The sequence below is a fragment of the Lithobates pipiens genome, unplaced genomic scaffold (genome assembly GCF_037356315.1).
Source record: "Lithobates pipiens isolate NorthernLeopardFrog02 unplaced genomic scaffold, aLitPip1_a1.2 Scaffold_10, whole genome shotgun sequence".
NCBI lineage: Eukaryota > Metazoa > Chordata > Amphibia > Anura > Ranidae > Lithobates > Lithobates pipiens.
Window position 1 is genome coordinate 217,946,054 of NW_027507686.1, and position 26,543 is coordinate 217,972,596.

The following is a 26,543-nucleotide window of genomic DNA, read 5'->3' on the forward strand; positions in this document are numbered from 1 at the left end:
TTCCCAAAAGCCCAAGTCTAGGGAGCATTCTTCATTCTTCCCACTGACCACCACACTAATCTATCATGATTTGTAAATGCAGTAGCTTTTAGTAGGGGTTCCCTGAGACCGCAAAGTTATTTCAAAGGTTCCTCTGTTGTGAGACTGATTAAAACCATACTAATTTTAACCCATTACACTATCAGCCTAGGCAGCCCCTTATTGGATATGCAAAACGATTGAGCAAGTGGCATTACATCAGTGGTCTTTTAAAGTGTCTGAAAGAGACATTACCACCTAACCAGGGGGCATTCTTCCCACTGACCACCAGTATAAGAAGCAATGTTCCTGCTGACCAGCAATGTAAGAAGCAATGTTCCTGCTGACGCTGAAAATTTGTTTTAGCCGGGTGTTCCCTGAGATCTAAATATTCTTTTGGCGGTTCCTCAGCGGTAAAAAGATTGAGAATGTCTGGTTGAGGGTGTACAATATTTATTCTTTTATTATGACCTTTGTACCAGTTCCCTCAAGGTGTAGCCTTGCCTCTTCATATCTCCTGTAGACTGCCGGACTCCTTTATAGGGAGTGGGGGGTAACGGAGGGGCCTGTGTCATAGCTGGCAGCAGGTGCTGATATTTTAGGCCTGCGTTCAATGTTTATTCTGGGAGTGAGAACAGTTTCCGTTCTTGGATTGTCTGAGCTTTTAATAACAAGTGTTGGGAAGGGGGCTGCTGAATCCTCTTATTAGTGACTGTGAGTACAGTCATTCTTTAGTCTGACACGGGGTTCTGTGCATGCCTGCCCAGCGGGGGGTGCCATCAAATAGATCCCCCCTCATTACATGCCAATCAGACTCTAGATTTATATGGGCAGGCCTGACTAATCTGATATCCTATATACAGTACTGTTGGCTGCCCAATGTCGTTTCATGCCATGCGTTTGTTCAAAGTAGCAGCTTATTCAAACTTTTGTGTAGTATGGATAGAGTGGAGAAGAATTAGAACCCCTGGTGGATTTTATTTGATGCCTCTGCCTATGTTTTAAAGCAGAACTCCAGCCTTAAATTAATTGGAAACATCAGATATGAAATATGAACAAAGCATATCCCTCTATAGTGTGTACTTGCCTCAATTTAAAGCACAAAGGGGGCTTGTTTACTAAAACTGGTGAGTGCGAAATCTGGTGCAGCTGTGCATGGTAGCCAATCTGCTTCTAACCTCAGCCTTTTGAGTTAAAGTGGTTGTAAAGGCACAAGGTTTTTTAACTTCATGCATGCTATGCATCCAGGTAAAAAAAAACTGTGTGCAGCAGCCACAGCAGCATCCCCAGCCCCCCTTGATACTTACCTGAGCCCCCTCTCGATCCAATGTCAACGAGGGCCTTCTCTTTCCATAGATTTGCACTCCTGATTGGCTTTTGACAGCAGCCATTGACTCCCGCTGCTGTCAATCATAGCCAGTGAGCCAATTGTGAGACAGGGGGTGGGGCCGAATCATGGCTCCAGGTGTAAATGGAGACACGGAGCTACAGGTCAGGAGCACATCTGCTTGGGTGCCCTCACAGCAAGCTACTCGCTGTGGGGGCACCTGGCAGGAGGGAGGGGCCAAGAGCAGTGATTTGGGACCCTCTAAGAGGAGGATCTGTGTTGGTCTGTGCAAAATCATTGCACAGAGCAGGCAAGTATGACAGGTTTGTTATTTTAAAGAAAAAACAAGACTTTAATATCACACTTGGGTGTTGACAACAAAACCTAGAATCTGATTGGTTTCTGTGCAGAGCTGCACCAGATTTTGCACTCTCCAGTTTTACTAAAACAGCCCCTAAACCCTGGTTCACGGCAATGGCACTGTCCTAATTGGTGCGACGCTGCATTTGCGGTGCCGCACTGATTTCAAAAAGTAGTTTCTGTACTACATTTGCGATTTTGGGGTGCGATTTCCATTGACATCTGTGCAGAAACCAGTAAACCGAAAATTGTGGCCGAAATCGGGACTGACATGCAGGAGTGAAATCATGCGCATTCAGCTGAACTCACACGACTTCATTCCCGCAGCTCGGTGTGAACCTGGGCTAAGTGCCATTTTTCTGTCTGCTGCTTCATTCCTTCATCAGCACTTCTGACAATTTTTTTTTTCCTGACACCAGGAGCAAAATTGGTGACGCGGGAGTGATCTCTAGCTGATTGACAGCCTCAGCTCTGTTCCTGTGAGCACTGTGTGTGGGGGGGGGGGGGTGTCCTTTCACTCCAATCAGCTCTCAAAGCTCTTCTCCCTGATGTAACTTTAGCTCTCTGCCCCCTGCTTTTCTGAGCTGAGATGCTGTGAAAATTGTAAATTCTGCACTTTGAATGTATGGAAAAATACCACCAGCTTTTCTGCAATACTCACCTCTAAATCTAAAATGGTCTTTCATTAACCATGTTACCCTAGAGCAGTGATGGCGAACCTTGGCACCCCAGATGTTTTGGAACTACATTTCCCATGATGCTCAGCTACACTGCAGAGTGCATGAGCATCTTGGGAAATGTAGTTCCAAAACATCTTGGGAGCCAAGGTTTGCCATCACTGCCCTAGAGCAAGAGTCTCCAAGCTATGGCCCTCCAGTTCAGGAGCTTCAATTCCCATCATGCCTAGTCATTACTGTGAATGTCAGAGTTTTACAATGCCTCATGGGACCTGTAGTTCCACAACAGCTGGAGGGCCGTAGTTTGGGGATCCCTGCCCTAGAGGAACTCTTAAAATAATGATCAGGTCTCAAGAAACCCCTTCTAGATTTAAACAGAAGAATGCCCTCTTACAGTGGTGGTAAAAATTCCATCCTTACAGACAGCTTAAAAGGTCATTGGCATAATGTTGGCAGCTCTGCCAAGTGACCTTGCAAGTGGGATTATGCAATCACTATCAAATGGGAGGGCAGTCGGCTCAGCTCTGGAAACTTTGGAAGGAACCCTGCCAGAGATTTGCCAATCTAGAGATTCCCGCTGCCTTGTGTCCTCGGTCCGATGGCCTGCATCATTCAATGATTGACAGCCCCCCCCCCCCCCCCCCGCGCTATTCAAAACGCTTCTGTTTCTGCAGTTGCGGATTGGGGAATGTATACCTGTTTGGGGATTGGATATCCTCTTTAATGTCATTCCTTCTGTTTCAGTTGTAGAGAATGTGCTGATGTGGCTGCTTCTACTATTCTCCTTTAGGTGATATTTTATATAGACATTATTGAGATGGTTGCTGCTCATGTCACACAGACCTTTTTTTTTTTTTTTTTACTTTAAAGTATGCAGGTCATTTTGATGATAAAAAAACTCTTGGGTGACGTAACAAACCTTTTCATCAGTGTCTCTCTCTCTCGCTCTCTTACAGTGCCAGACAATAATCTGCAAAAATTCTGTGCTGCAAGAAATCCGCGGTAATGACAGACGAGGGAGGGGGGCCTGCCAGCGGCAGCTTCTGGGAGGTGAGTGCTGCAGACTCTTATTTCTTCTGTTGCGTCGGTGAAGGAACATTGCTTTATGCAAGCAGACACTGGTTACGCAATCCATAGGCAGCTGAACATTCTGGATAAGCTGAGCCAGAGGCCAGATGGACTTAGCCGAGTCAATAATACCTGTACAATCTGCACAGTAAAAGCCTTGGGTTTGGCTAGATGTATCAGATTTTCTTTTTCCTGATGGTGTTCTTGCACTATTCAGTTATGATCACTGGGGCACTGGATCCTGAAGGGTGCTATGTTTTTTAGATCACAGTATTGACGCTCGTTAGGTGACTAGGATTGCATGTGATGTTTGGGTCAGCACAACGCAATGGCCAAAAAAGATAGGATGGCATACTGAGCAATGAGGTTCTGAACACCCCTTTATACTTGGCAGTTGGGGAGGCACTTGTTAAATGCTGAAAACACACGCCAATTGCCTCCTTGGGGCCAGTTTACACCCGTGCGTTGCTGTATTGTGGAGTCATTCATTGACAGCCAAGCACACTACAGTAATGCACTTGGGTGTAGTACACTGCAGCATACAGTATTGCATTGCCAGAAATGCTGCATATTTGATTTTTGGCACATTGACATGCACTGCCAACAATCTGATTTCAATGGCTTACTTTAAAGCACTTCCATGACATAGACAAAGTTTACCCTTGCTGTAGGCCCCTTCTAGCTGTGGCATCTAGATCTGGACTGCCTCTAGGTCAATGGGCTGCGGTCAACAGTCAGGACGTATGTCCAGGCAAAGGCATTGATTGGTCTATGGCTGCCACATGGGGCCCACCCCCACTTTGGCTGTTACTCTATCCTAGCAGCATGGTGGTGTCAGAATAGTGGTAAAGGAGTATTTGTGACCTGTTGACAGCACAGAGCATGTGATGCGGGTAGGGGCTGGCATGCAGTGGATCGTTTGGGTCCCCTTTTATGGCTTAGCATTTGTCTTTATGCAATCTGCAAAAAAAGTGGTGATCTACGGCAGCGTTTCTCAACTCCAGTCCTCAAGGCGCCCCAACAGGTCAGGTTTTCAGGATTTCCCTCAGATGAAACAGCTGTGGTAAATACTAAGGCAGTGAAACTGTACATTGCACACTCACATCGGTCCCTACCCTCAAGGAGCCCACAATCCAAGGTCACCTTTCATATACTAAGGCCAATTTTGGACAGAAGCCAATTAACCTACCAGCATGTCTTTGGAGTGTGGGAGGAAACCGGAGTTTCCGGAGGAAACCCACGCAGGCACAGGTAGAACATGCCAACTCCAGGCAGGTAGTGTCGTGGTTGGGATTCGAACCAGCGACCTTTCTTACTGCCAGATGAGTGCTAACCACTACACCACTGTGCCGCCCCCAAACTGATCAAATCGCCTGTGCAAAATAATGGTAAGCCTGAAAACATGACCCGTTGGGGTACCTTGGGGACTGGACTGGGCATCTGTTAGACCATATCTGTACATATTAAATCTCCTGATTTGATTGTAGCTGGCCAGATTGTACAAGGATTCGCTCTTTTCTGTTTTACCTTATTGGAAAAATATAGAGTTTATATGTAGTGTGTTTATGTTCAGCACCTTTCACACCAGTAGACCGATTATGTCCACCTATCAGTTTTTCAGGGGGACTCTCTTGGACCACTCATTGATCTCTATGGGGCGGCGGATGTCCGCTGACACATGCCGGGCATCTGATCCGATAAAATCTGCTAAAAATAGACATTTGGCAATACGTTCACCATCTATCCATCGGATCAATTGAAAATCGGATGGAAACAGACATGTGGTCCGTTTACATTGAACGGCTCCATAGGAGAGCGGGCTCTGTCCTTGTCCGCTCTGCATAGTGGAGCAGACATGGACCTGCATCTGATTAGCAGAGAGATCCTCCGCTGAGCAGGTAGATTCCACTTGAACGGATCCGCCCCATGTGAAAGGGGCCTAAAAGTTTTTGTATGTACTTTTAACAAGGCAAAGGAAATAATTTTGAGGCAAGTGGACCTTTTTGTTACCATCAAAGACATTACAAAAAGTTAAAAACAAACCACCTTTTATTACAAATGTTATTAAAATACCCCCCCCCCCCCAAAAAAAAAGTTGACCACAAAAGCTAGTAAAAACACGTTTTAAAAGTTCCCTTGCGTCTATGCTATTCCCATGACATCTTCCAAAACCAAAGTGATGTTAATACTTCATAGTAATGAGAACATAGCCAGTCTGGACATCTTTCGCAGATTGCCTGTTTCTTCAGGAGTGTTTTGAGGACATAAAATTTCTGCAGAAAAATCAAAAAATTTAATGATCATCATTGTTTAGACCCATCTATTACTCCAATTACAGATATCACATGGAACTGTTGGGATAGATGGCAATCCAGAACTTAATGAGCACAGGAGGGCTAAGACACACAAGGCCGCAGGGCCAGCTCTCAGAAGGCCGGCCAATTGAGATAGATATAAATATATATAGATATAGATATATAAATATAATCTCTCTATCTCCATCTCTCCATTGTTTTTTTTTTTTTTTTTTTTCTACCCTAATTTTTTAGCACCACCTTCCAATTAATAAATATGAACTAACAAAGTAAAGAACTGTGCCAAAGTGCTCAAACTATCCTGTGTGTGTATATATGAGAATGCTGCACCCACTGTTAATGGATACAAAAATAATAATAAAACTTAGATAAATAAACCATATTAAGCTGTCCATTTAAATCATAAGCCCAAAAAATGTGAAATATCCCTATTGCAATATCGATCACATAAACTCACCATGCCCCCATAATCAACCATGTGAATCACAGTGCTCCGTATATTTGTAATAGATTGAATAATCAAAGTCCACATATATGGGAATGTCACAGCACTCCAAAATATGTGACCCCTGTGTGCATCCAATGCTTCTTCACCTGCACACCAAAATGGCTTACCAGATTGTTAGACCCCACAACCACTTAAAGGGGTTGTAAAAGCAGAAGTTTTTTTTTTATCTTAATGCATTCTATAAAAGGCCTTCTGGGTGCAGCAGCCCCCCTAACATTTTCCCTGAGGTCCCTCTGTCCAGTGATATCCACAAGTGTCTCAGCCAGATTCTCCTTCCTGAGTGGCTGAAACACAGCAGCGGCGCCATTGGCACCTGCTGCTGTAACTCTGCTTGAGTGCCCCCATAGCAAACTACTTGCTGTAGTGGCACCGAACAGGAGGGAGGGTTCCGAGAAGAGGAGGATCTGGGCTGCTCTGTGCAAATTCACTGCAACAGAGCCGGTAACTAAAACAGGTTTGTTATTTTTATAGGGGAAAAAAAACTGCATTTACAATCACTTTAATCGTTTTAATGCAATCTTGCTGGGTGGCTAGATACTTCAGATACAACTTTATTAAATGATGGGTACTTATAGACATAAAAATCATTCAGCATGTGATGCGCTCTATGCTTTCACAGGTGGGTGTGATGACATCACTGCTAAGCTCCGCCCCGTCTTCACATCTGTCCATATAAGCGGAGTGTTTCTGTGAGATGCTGGATTTTTTTTTTTAATCTTTAGTGGTATTTTGAAGTACTACACTATAGATTCTGTTCCATGTCTCTTCTATGCTGGGCATTGTTGATCTTTGTAAACCGGTAAAGGCTGATGATGAGAGGGGGGGGGGCTTGCATGAAAACCATTAAGCTCTAATAGATCTCTGTGATTGTGGGGGATAGCAATCTGGTACGCAATTTTGGTGTGCTGGTGACGGAGCACTGGATGGATTAAATGCACATAGGAGTCTCAACTTTTGGAGTGCTGCGACATTCATATATTTTTGGACTTTGTGTCACATGTTGAATGTACATGCTCAGCGTCTTACCCAGAGGTTGTCTTTGGGAAATAAATGTATGAGTGTTGCCAGCATTGCTGCATAGGTTGAAGGGGTTGGGGGTCAGCCTGTCAGTGCTCAGACCATACGCCGCACACTGCATCAAATTGGTCTGCATGGCTGTCGTCCCAGAAGGAAGCCTCTTCTAAAGGTGATGCACAAGAGAGCCCGCAAACAGTTGGCTGAAGACCAGCAGTCTAAGGACATGGATTACTGAAACCATGTCATGTGGTCTGATGAGACCAAGATAAACATATTATTTAGTTCAGATGATGTTAAGCGTGTGTGGCGGCAACCAGGTGAGGAGTACAAAGACAAGTGTGTCTTGGCGACTGTCATGGTCTGGGGCTGCATGAGTGCTGTCGGCACTGGGGAGCTAAAGTTCATTGAGGGAACCATGAATGCCAACATGTACTGTGACATACTGAAGCAGAGCATCATCCCCTCCCTTCAGAGACTGGGCTGCAGGGCAGTATTACAACATAAGAACCCCAAACACACCTCCAAGATGACCACTGCCTTGCTAAAGAAGCCGAGGGTAAAGGTGATGGACTGGCCAATCATGTCTCCAGACCTAAACCCTATTGATCATCTGTGGGGCCTCCTCAAATGGAAGGTGGAGGAGTGCAAGGTCTCCAACATCCACCAGCTCCGTGATGTCGTCATGGAGGAGTGGAAGAGGACTCCAGTGGCTACCTGTGAAGCTCTGGTGAACTCCATGCCCAAGAGGATTTAAGGCAGTGCTGGAAAATAAGGGTGGCCACACAAAATATTGACACGTTGGGCCCAGTTTGGAAATTTTCACTTAGAGGTGTACTCACTTTTGTTGCCAGCAGTTTAGACATGAATGGCTGTGTGTTGAGTTATTTTGAGGGGACGTCAAATTTACACTGTTATACAAGCTATACACTCACTACTTTACATTGTAGCAACGTGTCATTTCTTCAGTGTTGTCACATGAAAAGATAATAAAATATTCACAAACGTGTACTTACTTTTGTGACATACTGTATATTGTATTTTTACTGTCTGCCCTCACATTGTAAAGTTCCGAGAAAACTGTTGGCCCTATATAAATCCTGTAGAATAATATATTGGACTATAGATATTGCACATTTTGAGTGTATGATTTAAAGGGACAGCACAACATGGTTTGTTTATTGCACAATTTTGAGTCGATTTAAGGAGATCGCACAACACGCTCGTTTTATATAAGAGAAAAAGACTTTCTAATTTACCATTTCCAACTGAGTTTTGAGAAAAAGATGATCTTTCTCCAGATTATTCTACAGCTGTGCTGGGAAAGAGACCTGGTTAGCGGGGAGATCAGATTACACAGACTGTAGAGTTAGTAACCGAATAGGGCTGCACTCCTCCTGTATTAGAAGGCACAGGACACTTGGTTACATCCAATGTCATAGTCAGTTATGCACAGGATGCATTCAAGCGAGCAGAGATGGCATTTAGAATTCTTTTTTTAAAAGCCCAGCATACTTAAAGTGGTTGTAAACCTCAGACATGAAATATGAACAAAATATTCTTCTATAGTGTGTACTTGTCTTCATCCAGAGCACTAAGTCCATTCACACTAGTGCGACTCCAAATTCTCATGATTTCCAGTGCGACTTTACACTCAATGGTTATAAGTCGCATCAAAAGTTTCACCAAAATAGTGTAACTATCTTTTCAAAAACGCTGCGACTTTTAAGTCACACCGATCTGAACGGGGCCATTGAAAGAATTGTTGCGAGTGCGACTCGTTATGTCCAAAGCCACATGACAAGTGGCACTAGTGTGAATGGAGCCCAAGTGTCATTTCTGTCTGCTGCTTTGTTCCTCTGCTATCAGCATGAGTCACTTCTGACAGTTTTCCTGACACCAAGAGAACAATGGTGACAGGGGAGGGATCTCCAGCTGATTGACAGCCTCAGCTCTGTTGCCGTGTGAAGGGGTGTTTCCCCTTCCCTCCAATCAGCTCTCACTGAGCTCTATAGAGTGTAACTTTAGCTCTCCGCTCCTTGCCTTCTGAAGCTTCCTGCCTTCTTGAGCACCTTCACACAAATGAGTGACAAATACAGACTGCCACAACCGCACACAGCCTGGGCCTTTCCATGTAGAGACCCACTCTTTCCTGCATAAGCCAATGCTGTGCCCAGTATTGTGCTCACCCAGCAGCTATCAAAACCTACCAGAGGCAGGGAGAGCTTCAGAGGGTCACATCTACCAGCAGAGGTAGTGAGATAGTCAACGGCTTCAAACGTGCTTGGGATAAACCTAAATCTATAGTCCAACAGCCAGGTCAATGAAGGGAAAAAAATGGGCAGGCTTGGTGGTCTAATGCAGTGTACACACGATCGGACTATCCGTTGGACTTAGTCCGGCAGACAAACCTCTGGACTTTGAAGTGGAGGTCCACCGGACTTTCGGAATGAGTGGACCTGCCAACCATGACCGGACTAGGTGCGGCGGACAAACCGACGGACTATGGTGGGAGTCTGCCAGATTTTGGAATGAACGGACTTGCCCACACGCGGAGGATAGTCCGTTCATTTAGAACGCGGCTCCATGTAGATGGGACTAGCGAAGGAATTCGATCTTGCCGGCTCAGTCACCTGGTGTGGACTTAAAGGGGAAGCCCTACGCCAAAAAAAAACGGCGTGGGGGTCCCCCCCCAGGTCCATGTCAGACCCTTATCCGAGCACACAGGCAGGTCAGGTAAGGGGGTGGGGACGAGCGAGTGCCCCTCCCTCCCTTCCCTCCCCTCACCATGCCACGTGCCCTCAACATGGGGGGGTGCTTTGGGGAAGGGGGAGCCCTGCGGCCAGCCCACCTCAAAGCACCTTGTCCCCATGTTGATAAGGGCCTCTTCCCGAAAACCCTGGCTGTTGGTTGTTGTGGTCTGCGGGCGGGGGGCTTATCGGAATCTGGGAGGCCCCTTTAATAAAGGGGTCCCCAGATATCGGCCCCCCACCCTATGTGAATGAGTATGGGGTACAATGTATCCCTACCCATTCACCTGGTGAAAAAAGTGTGAATAAAACGCAACACAAGGTTTTAAAATCATTTTATTGCACAGCTCCGGTGGTCTTCCGTCTTGGGGGGGTTTTCTCGCCGGACTTCTCCACTATCTTCTGCTAGTTCTTTTACTAGCGGAGGAGCCCGGCTTTCTTCTTCTTCGTCGCCGCCGCCCGGGGGTCTTGTCGCTCTCTTCGGGGGTCTTGTCGCTCTCTTCGGGGGTCTTGTCGCTCTCTTCGGGGGTCTTGTCGCTCTCTTCGGTTCTTCTTGCCGGGCCTCCTCTTTCTTCTTCCAGCTCTTTTACTAGCGGTGGCTTGGTCTTCTGTAGCCGCTGTCGCTGTCTTTTCTTCTTCCTTGAGATGTTGACTCGACGCTGTCTCTGGCCGCAATGACACGTTGTGCTGCGACTTGCATAGGGACAATGGGTGGGGTCACCGGGTGATGTTGGTCCCGGAGGATGCTGGGACTGTGACATCATAAGGGGGCGGGCCCACGTGACATCCCCTTGGTGACCCCGCCCATTGTCCATATATAAGTTGCCGCACAACGCGTCCCTGACACGTTGCGTCACATAACACGTGACTTTTTCAAAGGGTCAAGGAGTCGGGTGTCGCTCTTATATATGGTCCATTCCGCCGTCGCATTATCCACACGGTGGCGGAACACGTATAACAAGTGCAGTTTTTTTTTATACTAATCCATCTTCTCCCTCCATAATCTAAACATGTTAAGAATAAAATATTAATTTCATTCATAAATTTACGATCTTATTCTACTAATTATACATAAGAGCCTCTACTAGCTATACCAATAATTAGTAGAATTCCGAATAAGCACTCATTATGGCCATCTTGTGGACAAAAAACAGAATGCATAGAAAAGCCGTATCATTAAATATAAAATCCACAACAAGAATTCTAAAAGTGCATAAAAGTTCATAAGGATTATAGAATCCACTTATATTTAGGTAGCGCCACAATACCCCCCCCCCCTTTCTTCTGGGACATGTGTGTCCCAGAAAACAATGGGGCCATTCACGAAGCGCAGCACGACTCGCGCATGCGCAGTAAGAAACGGGAAGTGAAGCCTGCAAGGCTCCACTCTGTTTCCCTTCATTAGAATGGAGGCACCTGCAGCCAATCCGATGGACGGATCTGACTCTGGGCGGCCGACATCGCAGGATCGTTGGACAGCTAAGTGTCCTTTTTTAAAAGTCAGCAGCTACAGTGTTTGTAGCTGCTGACTTTTAAAATATTTTTATTTTTTTTAAATAGCTGCCGGAACACCCCTTTAAGGCAACCCATCATTAGCTGTGCTGACAGCAATCATTTGCATTGTTGCCAGCTATCTATACTACCAAACACCCCCCCCCCCCCCCCCTTATGTTATGGAGGTAGGAGTTGAGGGGAGCCAGTACTCCTAACACACTTCCTGTCCTATGGTGAAAGAGCTGCTCCTCCATAGATACAACACAGGAGTGAGCGTTGTCACCCCAGATCATGTAAGTGTGTGTAGCTTTACCAAGCAAGAAGCTCAATATGTATATTTCATGGAACTTTTCTTTTTTTTTTTTTTTTTTTTTATTCAGTTGCTTTCTGGTTTCTCGCCTAGGCCAAAATGATGACATACATCCCAGGAGTCTTCATGGGTCTTCATGGGTATTTTTGTTTTTCTTTCATCTGGAGGAGGTGCTGTGAGGAGCTTTCCCAGCTAAAGGCACCATCCTGCCTGCATACCTGAGCTAAGGGCAAATGGATTCCAGGAAGGAAATACTACATGAATCATCTGCCCTTACTCAAGGTGGCCACAGCCAAAAATGCTGGTTTCCGCCGCCCTCCCCCCCCCCCCCCCCCCAAAGTACTGTCTCAACAAAATAAAGCATGGACCCAAATGGGTGGCTGAGTTTGCTTTGAATTTAATAAATGGTGTTTCCAGTTTGGTGCTCGGATGCAGTTAAAGTAGAATTTTGGGCTTAACCTAAATTAAAACGCTCCCTATTTAAAGTGGTGCTGTAAATATCTCCTAAATCTACATGCGCCGATGTACTCGGCGCATGCGCACTTTAGAAGGGTAATGGCATGCCGTTTTCTTTTTTGTTTAATAAATGTTTATTAAAGATAAACAACAAACATATACTGTTAAATCCACATACAGCACCCAGTCCCATAAACCAGGGGACAGGATTAGTAATTAGCATCAGAGCATCTTAGGGCAAACACAGTAAAGCAATAACGGAAGTGCCAGTGAAGAAAAACAAACAAAAAAAAAAAAAAACACGAAAGCAAAACCGAAAAGCATTCAAGAGATAATGAGCAAAGTACGCCGTTTTCATTAAAAGACATGCTGTGACTGGCGGCTCCCGCACGCATCTCTGGCCAGTCACAGAACCGGAATCTGTGACCCCGGAAGGATGGACGCTTCCAGCCGGCGAGGAAATCTGGGACATCGCTGGCTCCTGTGTCAGGTAAGTGACACATAATGGGCTACTATGCGATGCATAGTGGCCCATTATGCTTTACCTTTTGCAGGGAGACAAATAGGAAGTAAACAGATTAGGGTTTACTTCCTCTTTAAAGAGCTTAGGGTATCCCTGAGTTTCCCACAGGGGCAGACAAAGGAGTATAGGGGATTTTTAAATGTGACACAGCCAATAGTAAACAAGATAAAGATAGGTTTAAAAACAAAATGTATTAATCCATGGAGAAAGTGTAAAAAGACATTCTAAAAACGTGTATAGTGCTACCAAATTTGCCAACAATCAACAGAACCCAGGATGGTGGGATTTACGCGTTTCGCCCTAAATTGGGCTTCTTCAGAGTCCACTTTAGGTTCACATAATATATTAACTGGTAAGTAAGCAATACATAATTATTGCACAGTATACCTTCAGAATATTCATTCAGAATATTCATCACATAAAATAAACGATGGGGAGAACAAAAATAAAAACCAACGTCAGAAAATCAGCACCCGCAAGCAGGAATGGCAAAAAATAAAAAGGGGGAAGATGCATGAGTGACTCGGGGGTGGCAGGAAGGATGGACTAACTGAGGAGATGAATACTAAAGCATAAGAGCACAACTACCTGGACACTCACCCCAGAAAACTCAGGGATACCCTAGGCTTTTTTTTTTTTTTTTTTAATGATCTTTGGGGATTGTGCCGCTCCTTATTTGCACAATCTCCCCCACCTAAACTTTTTTAAACTAAACTAAAACGCTGCCTTCCCGCTCCTAAAGCCTATTCTGACAAAACTGTGTTAGAGATATCTATATACTTGCCTATTTTCATCCCGCTCTGGTCCAGTCATGTGATGAGGCTACCCTCTGTCAGCCAGCACCACCTGCAGGGGAGAGGAGGGAGGACCAACAACTAATAGGCCATTAAAGCTTATGGGTGACATCACTGCTCCTAGGCATAACCAGCCATTGTCAATCGCGCTCTCTCCTCTCCCTGCAGCGCCTCTGACACAAGGGACATAGTGTGACCGGAGCAGGCTGCAAATAGGTAAGTATACAAAACTTTATTACACAGGTTAGTCAGAATAGGTGCTGGAAGACGAGTGAGCCTAGTTGGGTAAATCCTGTAATTCTGCTTCGAGTTCCACTTTTATTAGCTGCCTACCGTGAATATATCTATAATTTAAAACTATAAATACTTTTTATGATTTTATAAAGAAAACCTGTCATTAGAGAAATATGTAGGCTGTCCTTGCTATGTTCTCCTTCTGAGAAAGCTAACTGCCTGGCTGTTACACTGACCCTCTTGCGTTTATTATCGCACCTGAACAAGTATGCAGATGAGGACTTCTTCTGACTTTTCTCAGATTTTTCTTATCTGTTTACTTGTTTCCAGTCCAGGAGTCAGGATGTATTGAAGCCAGGCAACTGTCAGGTGGTCTGTAATGGCAGCCCCCAAATTTCTTTCATGTAGGACTGCAAATAACGATTATTTTCATAATCGATTAGTTGACTGATTTTTATTGCTTTGATTAATCGGTTAATAACCTTAAAGCTTTTAAAAAAGGCAATTTATTCTTAAATATCTCTATATGCAGTGGTAAATATAAATAACTATATGGTTAGGGAGCAAAATATCTAATCCACTCTGAGAATAACAGACAGAAGAGAGATACTGTATATACTATTAGAGAGATACTGTATATACCATTAGCAGAGTGATACTGTATATACCATTAGCAGAGAGATGCTGTATATACCATTAGAGGGGAGAGATACTTTTAAAGGGTCAATCTGGTAAATATCATCAGACTCATTAACTTTAACCCCATTTTGTTACTGACCGATTTAATCGATTATGAAAATAGTAATCGATTAGTTGTCGATTAATCGATTAGTTGTTTCAGCCCTACTTTCATGACAGGTTTAGTTTACAATAAAGTGTACGTAAGCCCTTACTATGCCTTTTTGTGTCTTTTGTGCTGTTAAAGTGTTACTAAACCCACTACAGTAAAATCAGTCTGTATATGCAGTAAAGAATTGCTTGTTATACTCACGGTGAGGTTAGTTAGGGGTTAATCCTCTGCATTGAGTAAAAGGTCTGTTTTGATCCTGTCTTCTATGATCCTCCCCTCTTTCCGCTGTCGTCCTAATAATTTCCTGATAACTCAGTCTGTGGAGTCAGGCTGCCCATGCTCAGTTTGGTGTGTATTGCTAAAGATGTTGTTTGTTTTTTGGGAAAGTGCATGTGATCAGCACAGGGCCAATCAGCACTGTCCAGACAGAGGGTCAGGGGTCTTGCAGTCTTAAAGGACAGTCGGAAAACTCGGCCTTCACGCTTTAACCAGTGCTTGGCTGGACTCTGATAGAAGTCACAAGACTGCTATTTACTGCTGATGAGAAAAGGTATTTAGCCGTTTGTATTTACGAAAAAAATAGCATTTCCATGTTCTGTGTACGGTGTAAGACCAGATTTAGTGAATGCAGGGTCCTGGGTTTAGTAACACTTTAAATATTACATTAGAAGCACTTTTTTTTTTTTTTTTTATTGTATTTTTATTGAAAATCTAAAGATAACAATGACAAAGTGTTTGCATAAATGCACAGGTAAACAGTAAGTCCATCATATAAGACAAATCGGAAACAGAGAGGGGGGGAGGGAAGAAAGGGGAGGGGGGAGGAAGGCAGGATATTTCAGCACATTCAGTATATCCTCACATAAATTAACAATTATTTGTGGTACAAAACAGCAATCGTCACAATCAAATAGGCATAGGACAGTGAGCAGGAAATGTGGAAACTTCATTCCTTTAGAAGGGCATGGAATAGTGTGAACGTTCAATTTGAGCCTTAAACTCAGCGTAGGAGGTCCAAAATCAGAAGACTATATTAAGTAGCAGTATATAGTTTAGAGCGATACCACAGATGCCAAATCATAGAGAACTGAGGCATAGTGTCATGGACTATGGCTGTAAGCTTTTCCATACGGCCGATATGTTCTAGGTTCTGCAAGACTTGGGGGGAAAGTGGGCGGGGTACGTGATAGCCACCGTGTAGGGATAGCTCTCTTAGCTGCTAACAAAATAAAGGTGGCGAGCTTCTGAGCATGTCTAGAGAGTCCAGGAATCGGTAACCCTAGTAAGAAATACAGAGGGTCTAATGGGAGGGAAATCTCAAACAAGTCTTGGACGAAGGATTGTATTGTAATCCAAAATGGGCGGATCAATGGGCATGCCCAGAAGATATGGAGATGGGAACCTATATCTCCCCGACATCTCCAGCACATCGCAGGGGTCTTGGGATCATATTTATTTAAAAGAAGCACTTTTTTTTATCAGATTTTTCCTCTCATCCCCCCTTATACTTGAGCCCATTAACGATCCAGCCCTATGCACAAGAACGGAGGCTTTCCCGTCTGTCTCTCCTAACTGGGCAGATTAATAGCAGCCATAGCCATTAGCTCCTGCACCTGTCAATTTAATCCTATGATGGAGCGGGGGACAGGGCCAAGCCCCACTGCCTGTGTCAATAGATGCAGATAGGGCTGCTCAGGAGCGAGCCTGCACTAGTGCCCCCCATAGAAAGTGGCACTGAGCAGGGGAGGGACCTGAGAATAGGAGGCTTGGGGGGCTGCTCTGTGCAAAACTTTTGCACAGAGCAAATAAGTATAACATGTAGGTTGCCACAGCTGCAGGAGAGGTGCATGGGCCACATAAAATGGCGGGCCAGGTGTTTGCCACATGATAGATACCATATTGGCAGACCTTGCCCAAAAAAAATCTCACAATATGGCTACCAAATTGCACAAAATATGGGCCTGTTGGTTATCTTTTACCTACTGTACTACCTATATGGTGGTTATGTCTCAAGTTGATCAGCCTTTTGCTAATTTCCTACTTTGGTAATACAGGAAATATGTTACAGTGAAATTCGGGTAACAAGACAAAGTTCTCCCCCATCCTATTCCTTTTCCCTTTTTTACTTGTCTTCTCCTTCTCACCCCTCTTTCCCCTACTTGATTTCCTAATGTCAGTGTAGTGGGAATATCCACCCCACCTGGCTGGATACTTAAATGTGGTATGTGGCTTCTATGCAGTTTGTTAGACCTCTAATGCCCATCTGTTATTCTATAGGCATATTGTTTTGTAACAGTTCTTAGTTTAAAAAAAAGTATCAAACCAAAAAAAGCAGAGTGAGTCATTGGCTGCTGTCAATAACTGCCATTGAGGGGAGGGGGTGGGGTCAAGGCCGACACAGAGCTAGCTCAGGAGCGAGCATGCAGCAGTGCCCCCAGAGTAAACGGCTTGCTCTGGGGCCACTCGGCAGAGTGGAGGGGTAGGGAGCATTGGCGGGGGACCCAAGATGAGGAGGAACGGGGCTGCTCTGTGCAAAACCATTTAACCATTATTAAAAGTAAAAAACTGAATCTGGTTGTTGTTGGAAATTGCTTGTAATTGCTGTACATGCTATGACCTGCATTAATCTCCTATGTCGTCATCTCCCTTATCCAGGCTGGTAATTATCGCCGCACGGTAAAACGAATCGAAGATGGGAACAGACTATGTAACGACTTGGTCACCTGTTTCAGAGAGAGGGCCAAAATCGAAAAGGCCTATTCCCAGCAGCTGACCGACTGGAGCCGTAAGTGGAAGAGCAACCTGGAGAAGGGTAAGCGGCTATCCACAGCAGACAATCAAATACTTATTTCTGTTTTTTAATGATTAGAATTAATTAGAAAAGTAACCTTTAAAGTGGAGTTCCACCCAAAAAAAAAACAAATCATTAATAAAAAATTTGGAGTTTTTTTTTTTTTTTTTTACTCGCCTCTCGTAGTCTGCCTCCTTCAGCGCCTGGGCTCCTGATGTCACTTGCCTTGCCGCAGGAAGGGATATCACCTCTCCCCCCTCCCGCTAGGCAATCATCTGGGACACGTGACCGGTTCCAGATGATTGCATGGGCCAATCGCAGCACGTGGCGTGGCTCGCGCATGAGCAGTGGGTGCCCGGCTGTGAAGCCACAGCTGGGCGTCCACAGTTAAAATGCCGCTGCCGCCAAGCGGAGGGGGAGATGAGTGGGGCTCCAATTCCCCCATATCGCTGGACCGTGGGACAGATAAGTGTCCAATTATTAAGTCAGCAGCTGCAGTATTTGTAGCTGCTGACTCTTTTTTTATAATGGAAACTCCGCTTTAAACCTATGACTTACCTAAGAATCTAAAGTAGGTAAATGGAGGGGGGGGGGGGTGGGGGGGAGTGAATATGTATGACAATACTATTGTGAAACCCATGTGTCTTAATGGTTGATAGTTCCAAAGATATAATCGTGGCCTAGCATGCCTTTTTTTCAAGAGAGGTTGAAATTTATATAAAATTTCAACTTTTTACCGTGGTGGAATAAAGCAAAGATCAAAAGCTGCTATGCTGGATTGATTCCAATTTCAGCTGCCTTTATCTCTGGGTCTCTTGATCATTTTTACCATTGGTTGTCACCATATAAGTATATGGTAAAAGTAAGGAAAAGGCATTTAGAAATAAAATTTTAAAGCGGGGTTCCACCCTAAAGTGGAACTTCTACTGATCGGAACCCTCCCCCCCTCCGGTTTCACAATTGGCACCTTTCAGGGGGAGGGGGGTGCAGATACCTGTCAAAGACAGGTATTTACACCCACTTCCGGGCATAGACTCCCACGGGAGTCTATGCCTCTTCCTGTCCCTGCGCGCTGTCTGCTGGGACACACACGGGTCCCAGAGACAGCGCGGACAATTCCTATTGCGCTGCGCTACTCGCGCATGCGCAGTAGGGAACCGGGAAGTGAAGCCGCACCGCTTCACTTCCTGATTCCCTCACCTAGAATGGTGGCGGCAGCAGCCGAGAGCCAAGCCTCGGCTGCCGGCATCTCTGGACCCCGGGACAGGTGAGTGTCCATTTATTAAAAGTCAGCAGCTGCAGTATTTTGTAGCTGCTGGCTTTTAATATTTTTTCCACAATGCAATCCTGCTTTAAAGTGCTTGTAAATCACAGCCAGTAAGGGCAATCAAGAGGTGGAGTGGGCGTGACTGAGCCATTCTTTCCTGTGTGGACACACAAAGCAGGCTCAGCTCTGGTGGGGGCTTGAGCGGGGGGCCCTGGCAGGGGGACCCCAGAATGGGAGGATTAGGGCTACTCTGTGCAAAACCATTGCACAGAGCAGGTATGTATGACGTGTTTGTTTAAAAAAAAAAAAAAATCACCTCAACTACATATAAATATAAAAAAAAAAATATCCAAAGCTCAACTCTAGAATCTGATCTTGTTTGCATAGTTACATTGGTCCAGCTTGTATGTACATCTCATACCTGAGGGACAGCTGTGAAAACTATCACTGTAGTAGTTGGCATTACTACAGCAATTGCTGCCATCTTCTGGGTCCTGTGCCGAGCAGCTGCTCCACTTCATAATGGCCACAGATGGTCACACGCTCAGCACCTCTGCCATTCACAGAATGCTTTGCTTTTCTTCAATGAATAAAAATTCCATCCGTCCAACTGGAGAATGCCTTGAAGCCACCTTGTGAATGGCGGTGGTGTCCAGTGAGTGACCCATTGTAATCAGTATGCAGTGGTGGCAGCTGCTCGGCATGGGACCCGGAAGATTGTGGTTAGACAGTGTAATGAAGATTGGTTTTGATGTTGAATGAGTTCAGTTTCAAACCCAGATAATTTTCCAACCCTGCAGTTCAATGGTGAGCATTTGATACACAATCAGCAGGGTTTAGATTACATCATTGATTACTTCTGCTAGCTCACCAAGTTCTCAGAGGAGTGGAGCTCTTTTCTTAGTAATGACATGGTGCACACACAGGGGAAAGTTTAAATTGTCACCAGGAGAAAATAACTTTGACAGACATGAGTTGTATATCACATGTTCAGCAGGCTACTTGCTAATGGTGTTGGCTCGTTTGCCTTGCAGGCCCTCAGTATGGCACACTGGAAAAGGCTTGGCAGGCGTTCCTCACAGCAGCAGATGCCCTCAGTGAGATCCACGCGGAGCTCCGGAATCAGCTGTGGGACGAGGACAGTGGGAAGGTGCGAGACTGGCAGAAGGAGGCCTTTCACAAGCAGATGATTGGAGGATTTCGGGAGACAAAGGAAGCGGAGGATAAATTTAGTAAAGCTCAGAAACCCTGGGTGAAGAAGCTGAAAGATGTAAGTATGTCATGATAAAACTACAATAGGAATAAACGCAATCTTTCTAAAGCTCCCCCCCCCCCCAAAAATAATCCAGTTGTATAACCACACTATATATATGTGTGTGTGTATATGTATGTATATATGTATGTGTGTATATATATATATATATATATATATATATATATATATATATATATATATATATATATATATATATATATATATATATATATATATATATATATATATATATAAAAAATTTTTTTTTTTTTTAACAAAAACCTGTAAGGCAAAGGCATGATGAGCTAGTATGCACCTCATACTAGCTCATTGTGAAATACTCGCCTTAGAACGAGGTGTCGTCGTCTGATCCCAGTCCATGCCGAGGGGGCTGACATTTCCCCCTCGGCGTTCCTTCCAGGTTCACGGCTCCGGCGATGTGAGTGGCCCGAACGATTACGTCATTCCCACGCATGCATCTTCTTCCCGACAGCGTACCCGTGCCATTTCACAAAGCGTCAAAATGTTTAAAAAAAAAACAACTTGGGACAAGTCCTTTATCAAAAAATAAAAATGTCCCACGAAATCCGTTAATCTTCTTCTATGGCTCGGCCAATGGACCAAAAAAAAAAACCTGCCACCGATCCGCCTCCATGGGTCGGGGCCACCCAGGTACATAAACGGGTGGCCTCATTCCCTCTAACACCACGTGGAAGCCATTGGGAAGTCCCTGTGCGTTAGAGGGGGGCGGGTCACCCGAGTATGTCACTGCGTGGCCCCACCCTCAGTTGTATAAGAACTGTCACCTGTGAGGACATGTCAGACAGCGGGTGCCTCCCATGGAGGTGGATTGGCGGCGGGTATTTATTTTTCGGTTAGTCGGCGGAGCCATAGAAGATGATGAATGGACTTTGTGGGGCGTTCTCTCGTCCCCCCCCCCTCCTTTCCTGCGGCCTGCCAGGTTGCGTGTTCCTCAGATAAGGGTCTGGTATGGATTTTTTGGGGGGACCCCCACTTCTTTTTTTTTTTTTTTTTTTTGTTGGTGAAGGGTTCCTCTTAAAAGGTCTGGTATGGAAGATCTGGATTTTGAGGGGGACCCCTACGCCATTTTTTATAAAAAAAAAATTGTCGCAGGGTTCCCTTTAATATCCATATGGAGTATGGAATTTGGGTGGACCCCCATGCAATTTTTTTTTTTTTGGCTTGGGTTTCCCCTTTTAATATTCATAGCATTTTGTGCAGCGACTGTTCTAAACACAGGAAAAATGCACCAATTTAGAGGCATACTATAGACACCCCCCCGGTACAAAATTTAAAGGAATATTTCACTTTTATCGTTTCACTTTAAACATTATTAAAATCACTTCTCCCGGAAAAACTTCAGTTTTTAAAACTTTTTTTTTTGCATTGATACATATCCCCTGGGGCAAGACCCGGGTCCCCAAACACTTTTTATGACAACTTGCATATTAACCCTTAAAATTTGCACTTTTGATTTTTCAAGTTCGTGTCCCATAGACTTTAACGGTGTTCGTGTGTTCGAACAATTTTTGTGCCTGTTTGCATGTTCTGCTGCGAACCGAACCGGGAGATGTTCGGCTCATCCCGTCTTACGATACAATCAATACAGGAGGGATTAGAGGACCTATGCGATTTGCCGTGCATTTTCAGTAATGCACTAAAGTCCTTTTTAGCATGATTTCCTATGGCTCACGTTCACATCTGTGCGTTTTCAAAAGGTTAATTTTTGTTAGAAAAGGTCTGGAACTTTTTTTTTATTACCTACCAATAGGTTGCGTTTTTTTTAGTTTCATAGACTTAAAAGGAAACGCATCAAAAAAATGCAGTGCTTGCATTTTTAATGCGTTTCTGCTGTTTTGTTGACATTACACATCCCAAAAATGCAGAACGCATCAGAAATGCATGTGAAAAAACACAATGCGCAAGGAAAGTGAATCGACCTTAAACTGCATAGGTGTGAACCAAGCCTAAAGCTGAAAAGAGAAAGGAAAATCGAATCCTTCCCGGCTCTATCCAAAAAAAAGAAAAAGAAATTGAGGCTATGCAAGCTTTATTGACCTTCTCCCCCCACCCTTGTGAACAGTGTCCAGTCTTGAAGATTGGCTTCTGAATCCTGGGAGTGGTTGAAGGGCACGTGCTCCCCCAAGCAAAAATAAAAAGTTGGGGGATCATATTGGTTCTATTAATGACGGTTCATTTTTAGGATTTTTGGAGGCAGAGGTGTGTTAGCAGAAAAACTGGCTTGGTTAAAGCTTAATAAAGCAATGGGCTCTGATGGTTTTCATCCCAGCGTTCTAAGAGAACTTTGAGATATAGTTGTTGGACCATTAAAGGATCTCTTTTAATCAATTTCTTCTAACAGGAGATGATCCCCATGACTGGCGGACAGCTAATATTGTACCTATCCACAAGAAGGGCGGCAAGGTAGAAGCTTGTAATTACAGGCCAGTGAGTTGCACAGTTAAAGTGCAGCTCTAAAATATGAGTACAATTGTTTTTGTACATTTTATTCAAAAGAAATGCCCATAAGTGAAAATATGGGGACCAATGTACAGTGCCTTGTGAAAGTATTCGGCCCCCTTGAACTTTTCAACCTTTTGCCACATTTCAGGCTTCAAACAAAAAGATATAAAATTTTTATTTTTTTTGAAGAATCACCAACAAGTGGGACACAATTGTGAAGTGGAACGAAATCTATTGGATATTTTAAACTTTTTTAGCAAATAAAAAACTGAAAAGTGGTGCGTGCAAAATTATTTGGCCCCTTTACTTTCAGTGCAGCAAACTCGCTCCAGAAGTTCAGCGAGGATCTCTGAATGATCCAATGTTGTCCTAAATGACTGGTGATAAATAGAATCCACCTGTGTGTAATCAAGTCTCTGTATAAATGCACCTGCTCTGTGATAGTCTCAGGGTTCTGTTTAAAGCGCAGAGAGCATCATGAAGACCAAGGAACACACCAGGCAGGTCCGTAATACTGTTGCGGAGAAGTTTAACCACTTAAGGACCGCCGTATTGCCATTGTACGTCATCGCAATGGCACAGGCAGGCACTAGCACGTACATGTACGTGCCTGCCTTCCAGCGGGTGGGGGGTCCGATCGGACCCCCTCCCGCTGGATACGGCAGTCCGGTTCGCTTCAGGAGCGATCCGTGATGAGGGGATGGCCGTTGGTTTCTGGCCACCCCCTCTGGATCGCTCCTGGCCAATGAGAAGCTTCCTCCCACTGTGTATTGTATACACAGGAAGGAGGAAGTGATGTCATTCTCCTCGGGGTGGTCTTTTTGACCGGACTACGAGGAGAAGACAAAGTAAGTGCACCAAAACACTACACTGACACATAGGTACACAACCCTCCCCCCCTCAGTCACAGTGTCACTGATTGCATTGTTCATTTATTTACTGATCACTGCATTCAGTGTGAGTTGTGACAGTAAAAACTGTCAGGGCAGTTAGTGTTAGGTCCAGGGTAGCGCCCTACCCCCCCAATAAAGGTCTAACCCCCTGATTGCCCCTAGAGTTAACCCTTTCACCCTCTTTTGCCAGTGTCACTAAGCGGTCATTTTTCTGATCGCTGCATTAGTGTCGCTAGGTAGCTAGTTTTTTTTTAGGTTCACCGCCAGGTTTTTATAGCGCTAGGTACCCCGATTATACTACCCAATAATGGTTTTAACCCCCTGATTGCCCCTAGTTAACCCTTTCACCCCCTTTTGCCAGTGTCACTAAGCGATAATTTTTCTGATCGCTGCATTAGTGTCACTAGTGTCGTTGGGTAGCTAGTTATTTTTTTAGGTTCACCGCCAGGTTTTTATAGCGTTAGGTACCCCCATATACTACCCAATAATGGTTTTAACCCCCTGATTGCCCCTAGTTAACCCTTTCACCAGCGATCACAGTATAAGTGTCACTGGTGACGCTGGTTAGCCAGTTAGTTATTTAGGTTCCCCGTCAGGTTTTTATATAGCGCCAGGGACCCCCATATACTACCTAATAAAAATTTGAACCCCCTGATTGCCCCTAGTTAACCCTTTCACCACTGATCACCGTATAAGTGTTACGGGTGACTCTGGTTAGTTTGCTTTTTATAGCATCAGGGCACCCACCATTTATTACCCAATAAAGGTTTAACCCCCTGATCACCCGGCGGGTGATATCAATTAGGTTTTAGGGTCAGGGTCTGCGTCGCCCCAGGCAGCCCGAGGTTAGTGCCAGTACCGCTAACACCCACGCGCAAAGCATACACCTCCCGTAGTGGTATAGAATCTGAACAGATCAATATCTGATCTGACCAGATCTATACTAGCGTCCCGAGCAGTTTAGGGTTCCAAAAAAACGCATTGTTAGCGGGATCAGCCCAGATACCTGCTAGCACCTGCGTTTTGCCCCTCTGCCCAGCCCACCCAAGTGCAGTATCAATCAATCGCTGTCACTTACAAAACACTAAACGCATAACTGCAGCGATCGCAGAGTCAGGCCTGATCCCTGCGATCGCTAACAGTTTTTTTGGTAGCATTTTATATTTAAATCCGGAAGGCAGTGCTTGGTTTTCGGGGTCCTGTATGTGGCTAGGCTCCCAAAAAGTCCCCCACATGTGGTATTCCCGTACTCGGGAGAAGCAGCAGAATTTATTTTGGGGTGTAATTTGACTTATGCCCATAGCATGTGTGAGCAATATATCATTTAGTGACAACTTTGTGCAAAAAAAAAAAAAATTTGTAATATTCCTGCAACTTGTGGCAAAATATAAAATATTCCATGGACTCAACATGCCTCTCAGTAAATAGCTTGGGGTGTCTACTTTCCAAAATGGGGTCATTTTGGGGGGTTTTGTGCTATTTTGGCATTTTATGGCCTTCGAAACTGTGATAGGTAGTGAGGAGTGAAATCAAAAATTTGCACCCTTAGAAATCCTGAAGGTGGTGATTGGTTTTCGGGGTGCTGTGCGCGACCAGACTCCCAAAAAGTCCCACACATGTGGTATCCCCATACTTGGGAGAAGTAGCGGAATATATTTTGGGGTGCAATTCCACATATAACCATGGCATGTGTGAGCAATATATCATTTAGTGACAACTTTTTGTAAAAATTTTTTATTTATTTTTTTTGTCATTCAATCCCTTAGGACAAAAAAAATAAATATTCAATGGGCTCAACATACCCATCAGCAATTTCCTTGGGGTGTCTACTTTCCAAAATGGGGTCATTTGGGGGGGGGGGGGGTTGTACTGCCCTGCCATTTTAGCACCTCAAGAAATGAGATAGGCAGTCATAAATTAAAAGCTGTGTAAATTCCAGAAAATGTACTCTAGTTTGTAGACGCTATAACTTTTGTGCAAACCAAAAAATATACTCTTATTGACATTTTTTTTACTAAAAACATGTGGCTGAATACATTTTGCCCTCAATGTATGACTAAAATTTAGTTTATTCGATTTTTCTTATAACAAAAAGAAGAAAATATCTTTTTTTCCAAAATTTTCGCTCTTTTTCCATTTATATCGCAAAAAATTAAAATCGCAGAGGCAATCAAATACCATTAAAAGAAAGCTCTATTTGTGGGAAGAAAAGGACGCAAATTTCGTTTGGGTGCAATATTGCATGACCGCGCAATTACCAGTTAAAGCAGCGCAGTGCGAAATTGGAAAAAGTCCTCTGGTCCTTAAGGTGTTTATTGGTCCGGGCTGAAGTGGTTAAAGTTGGATTTGGATACAAAAAGATTTCCCAAGCTTTAAACATCCCAAGGAGCACTGTGCAAGTGATCATTTTGAAATGGAAGTAGTATCAGACCACTGCAAATCTACAAAGACCTGGCCGTCCCTCTAAACTTTCATCTCAGACACGGAGAAGACTGATCAGAGATGCAGCCAAGAGGCCCATGATCACTCTGGATGAACTGCAGAGAACTACAGCTGAGGTGGGAGAGTCTGTCCATAGGACAACAATCAGTCGTACACTGCACAAATCTGGCCTTTATGGAAGAGTGGCAAGAAGAAAGCCATTTCTCAACGATATCCATAAAAAGTCTCGTCTAAAGTTTGCCACCTGGGAGACACACCAAACATGTGGAAGAAGGTGCTCTGGTCAGATGAAACCAAAATCAAACTTTTTGTCCACAATGCAAAACGATATGTTTGGCGTAAAAGCAACACAGCTCATCACCCTCAACACACCATCCCCACTGTCAAACATGGTGGTGGCAGCATAATGGTTTGGGCCTGCTTTTCTTCAGCAGGGACAGGGAAGATGGTTAAAATTGAGGGAAAGATGGATGCAGCCAAATACAGGACCATTCTGGATGAAAACCTGTTGGAGTCTGCAAAAGACCTGAAACTGGGACGGAGATTTATCTTCCAACATGACAATGATCCCAAACATACAGCAAAATCTACAAAGGAATGGTTCACAAATAAACGTATCCAGGTGTTAGAATGGCCAAGTCAAAGTCCAGACCTGAATCCAATCGAGAATCTGTGGAAAGAGCTGAAAACTGCTGTTCACAAACGCTCTCCATCCAACCTCACTGAGCTTGAGCTGTTTTGCAAGGAAGAATGGGCAAGAATTTCAGTCTCTC

At 44.4% G+C, this 26,543-nt stretch overlaps 1 protein-coding gene across 8 annotated transcripts in view; it reads left to right on the forward strand.

The window, feature by feature from the left end:
* PACSIN3 (protein kinase C and casein kinase substrate in neurons 3) overlaps positions 1 to 26,543 on the forward strand; it is a 195,036-nt gene that overhangs the window by 124,044 nt on the left and 44,449 nt on the right. For all 8 annotated transcript variants that reach the window (XM_077461140.1, XM_077461158.1, XM_077461125.1 and 5 more), the window contains 3 exons: positions 3,339 to 3,432; positions 17,294 to 17,450; positions 19,731 to 19,966. In XM_077461140.1, coding sequence (XP_077317266.1) covers positions 3,388 to 3,432; positions 17,294 to 17,450; positions 19,731 to 19,966 — 438 coding nt within the window. In that variant the 5' untranslated portion in view covers positions 3,339 to 3,387. The remainder of the gene's footprint in view (positions 1 to 3,338; positions 3,433 to 17,293; positions 17,451 to 19,730; positions 19,967 to 26,543) is intronic.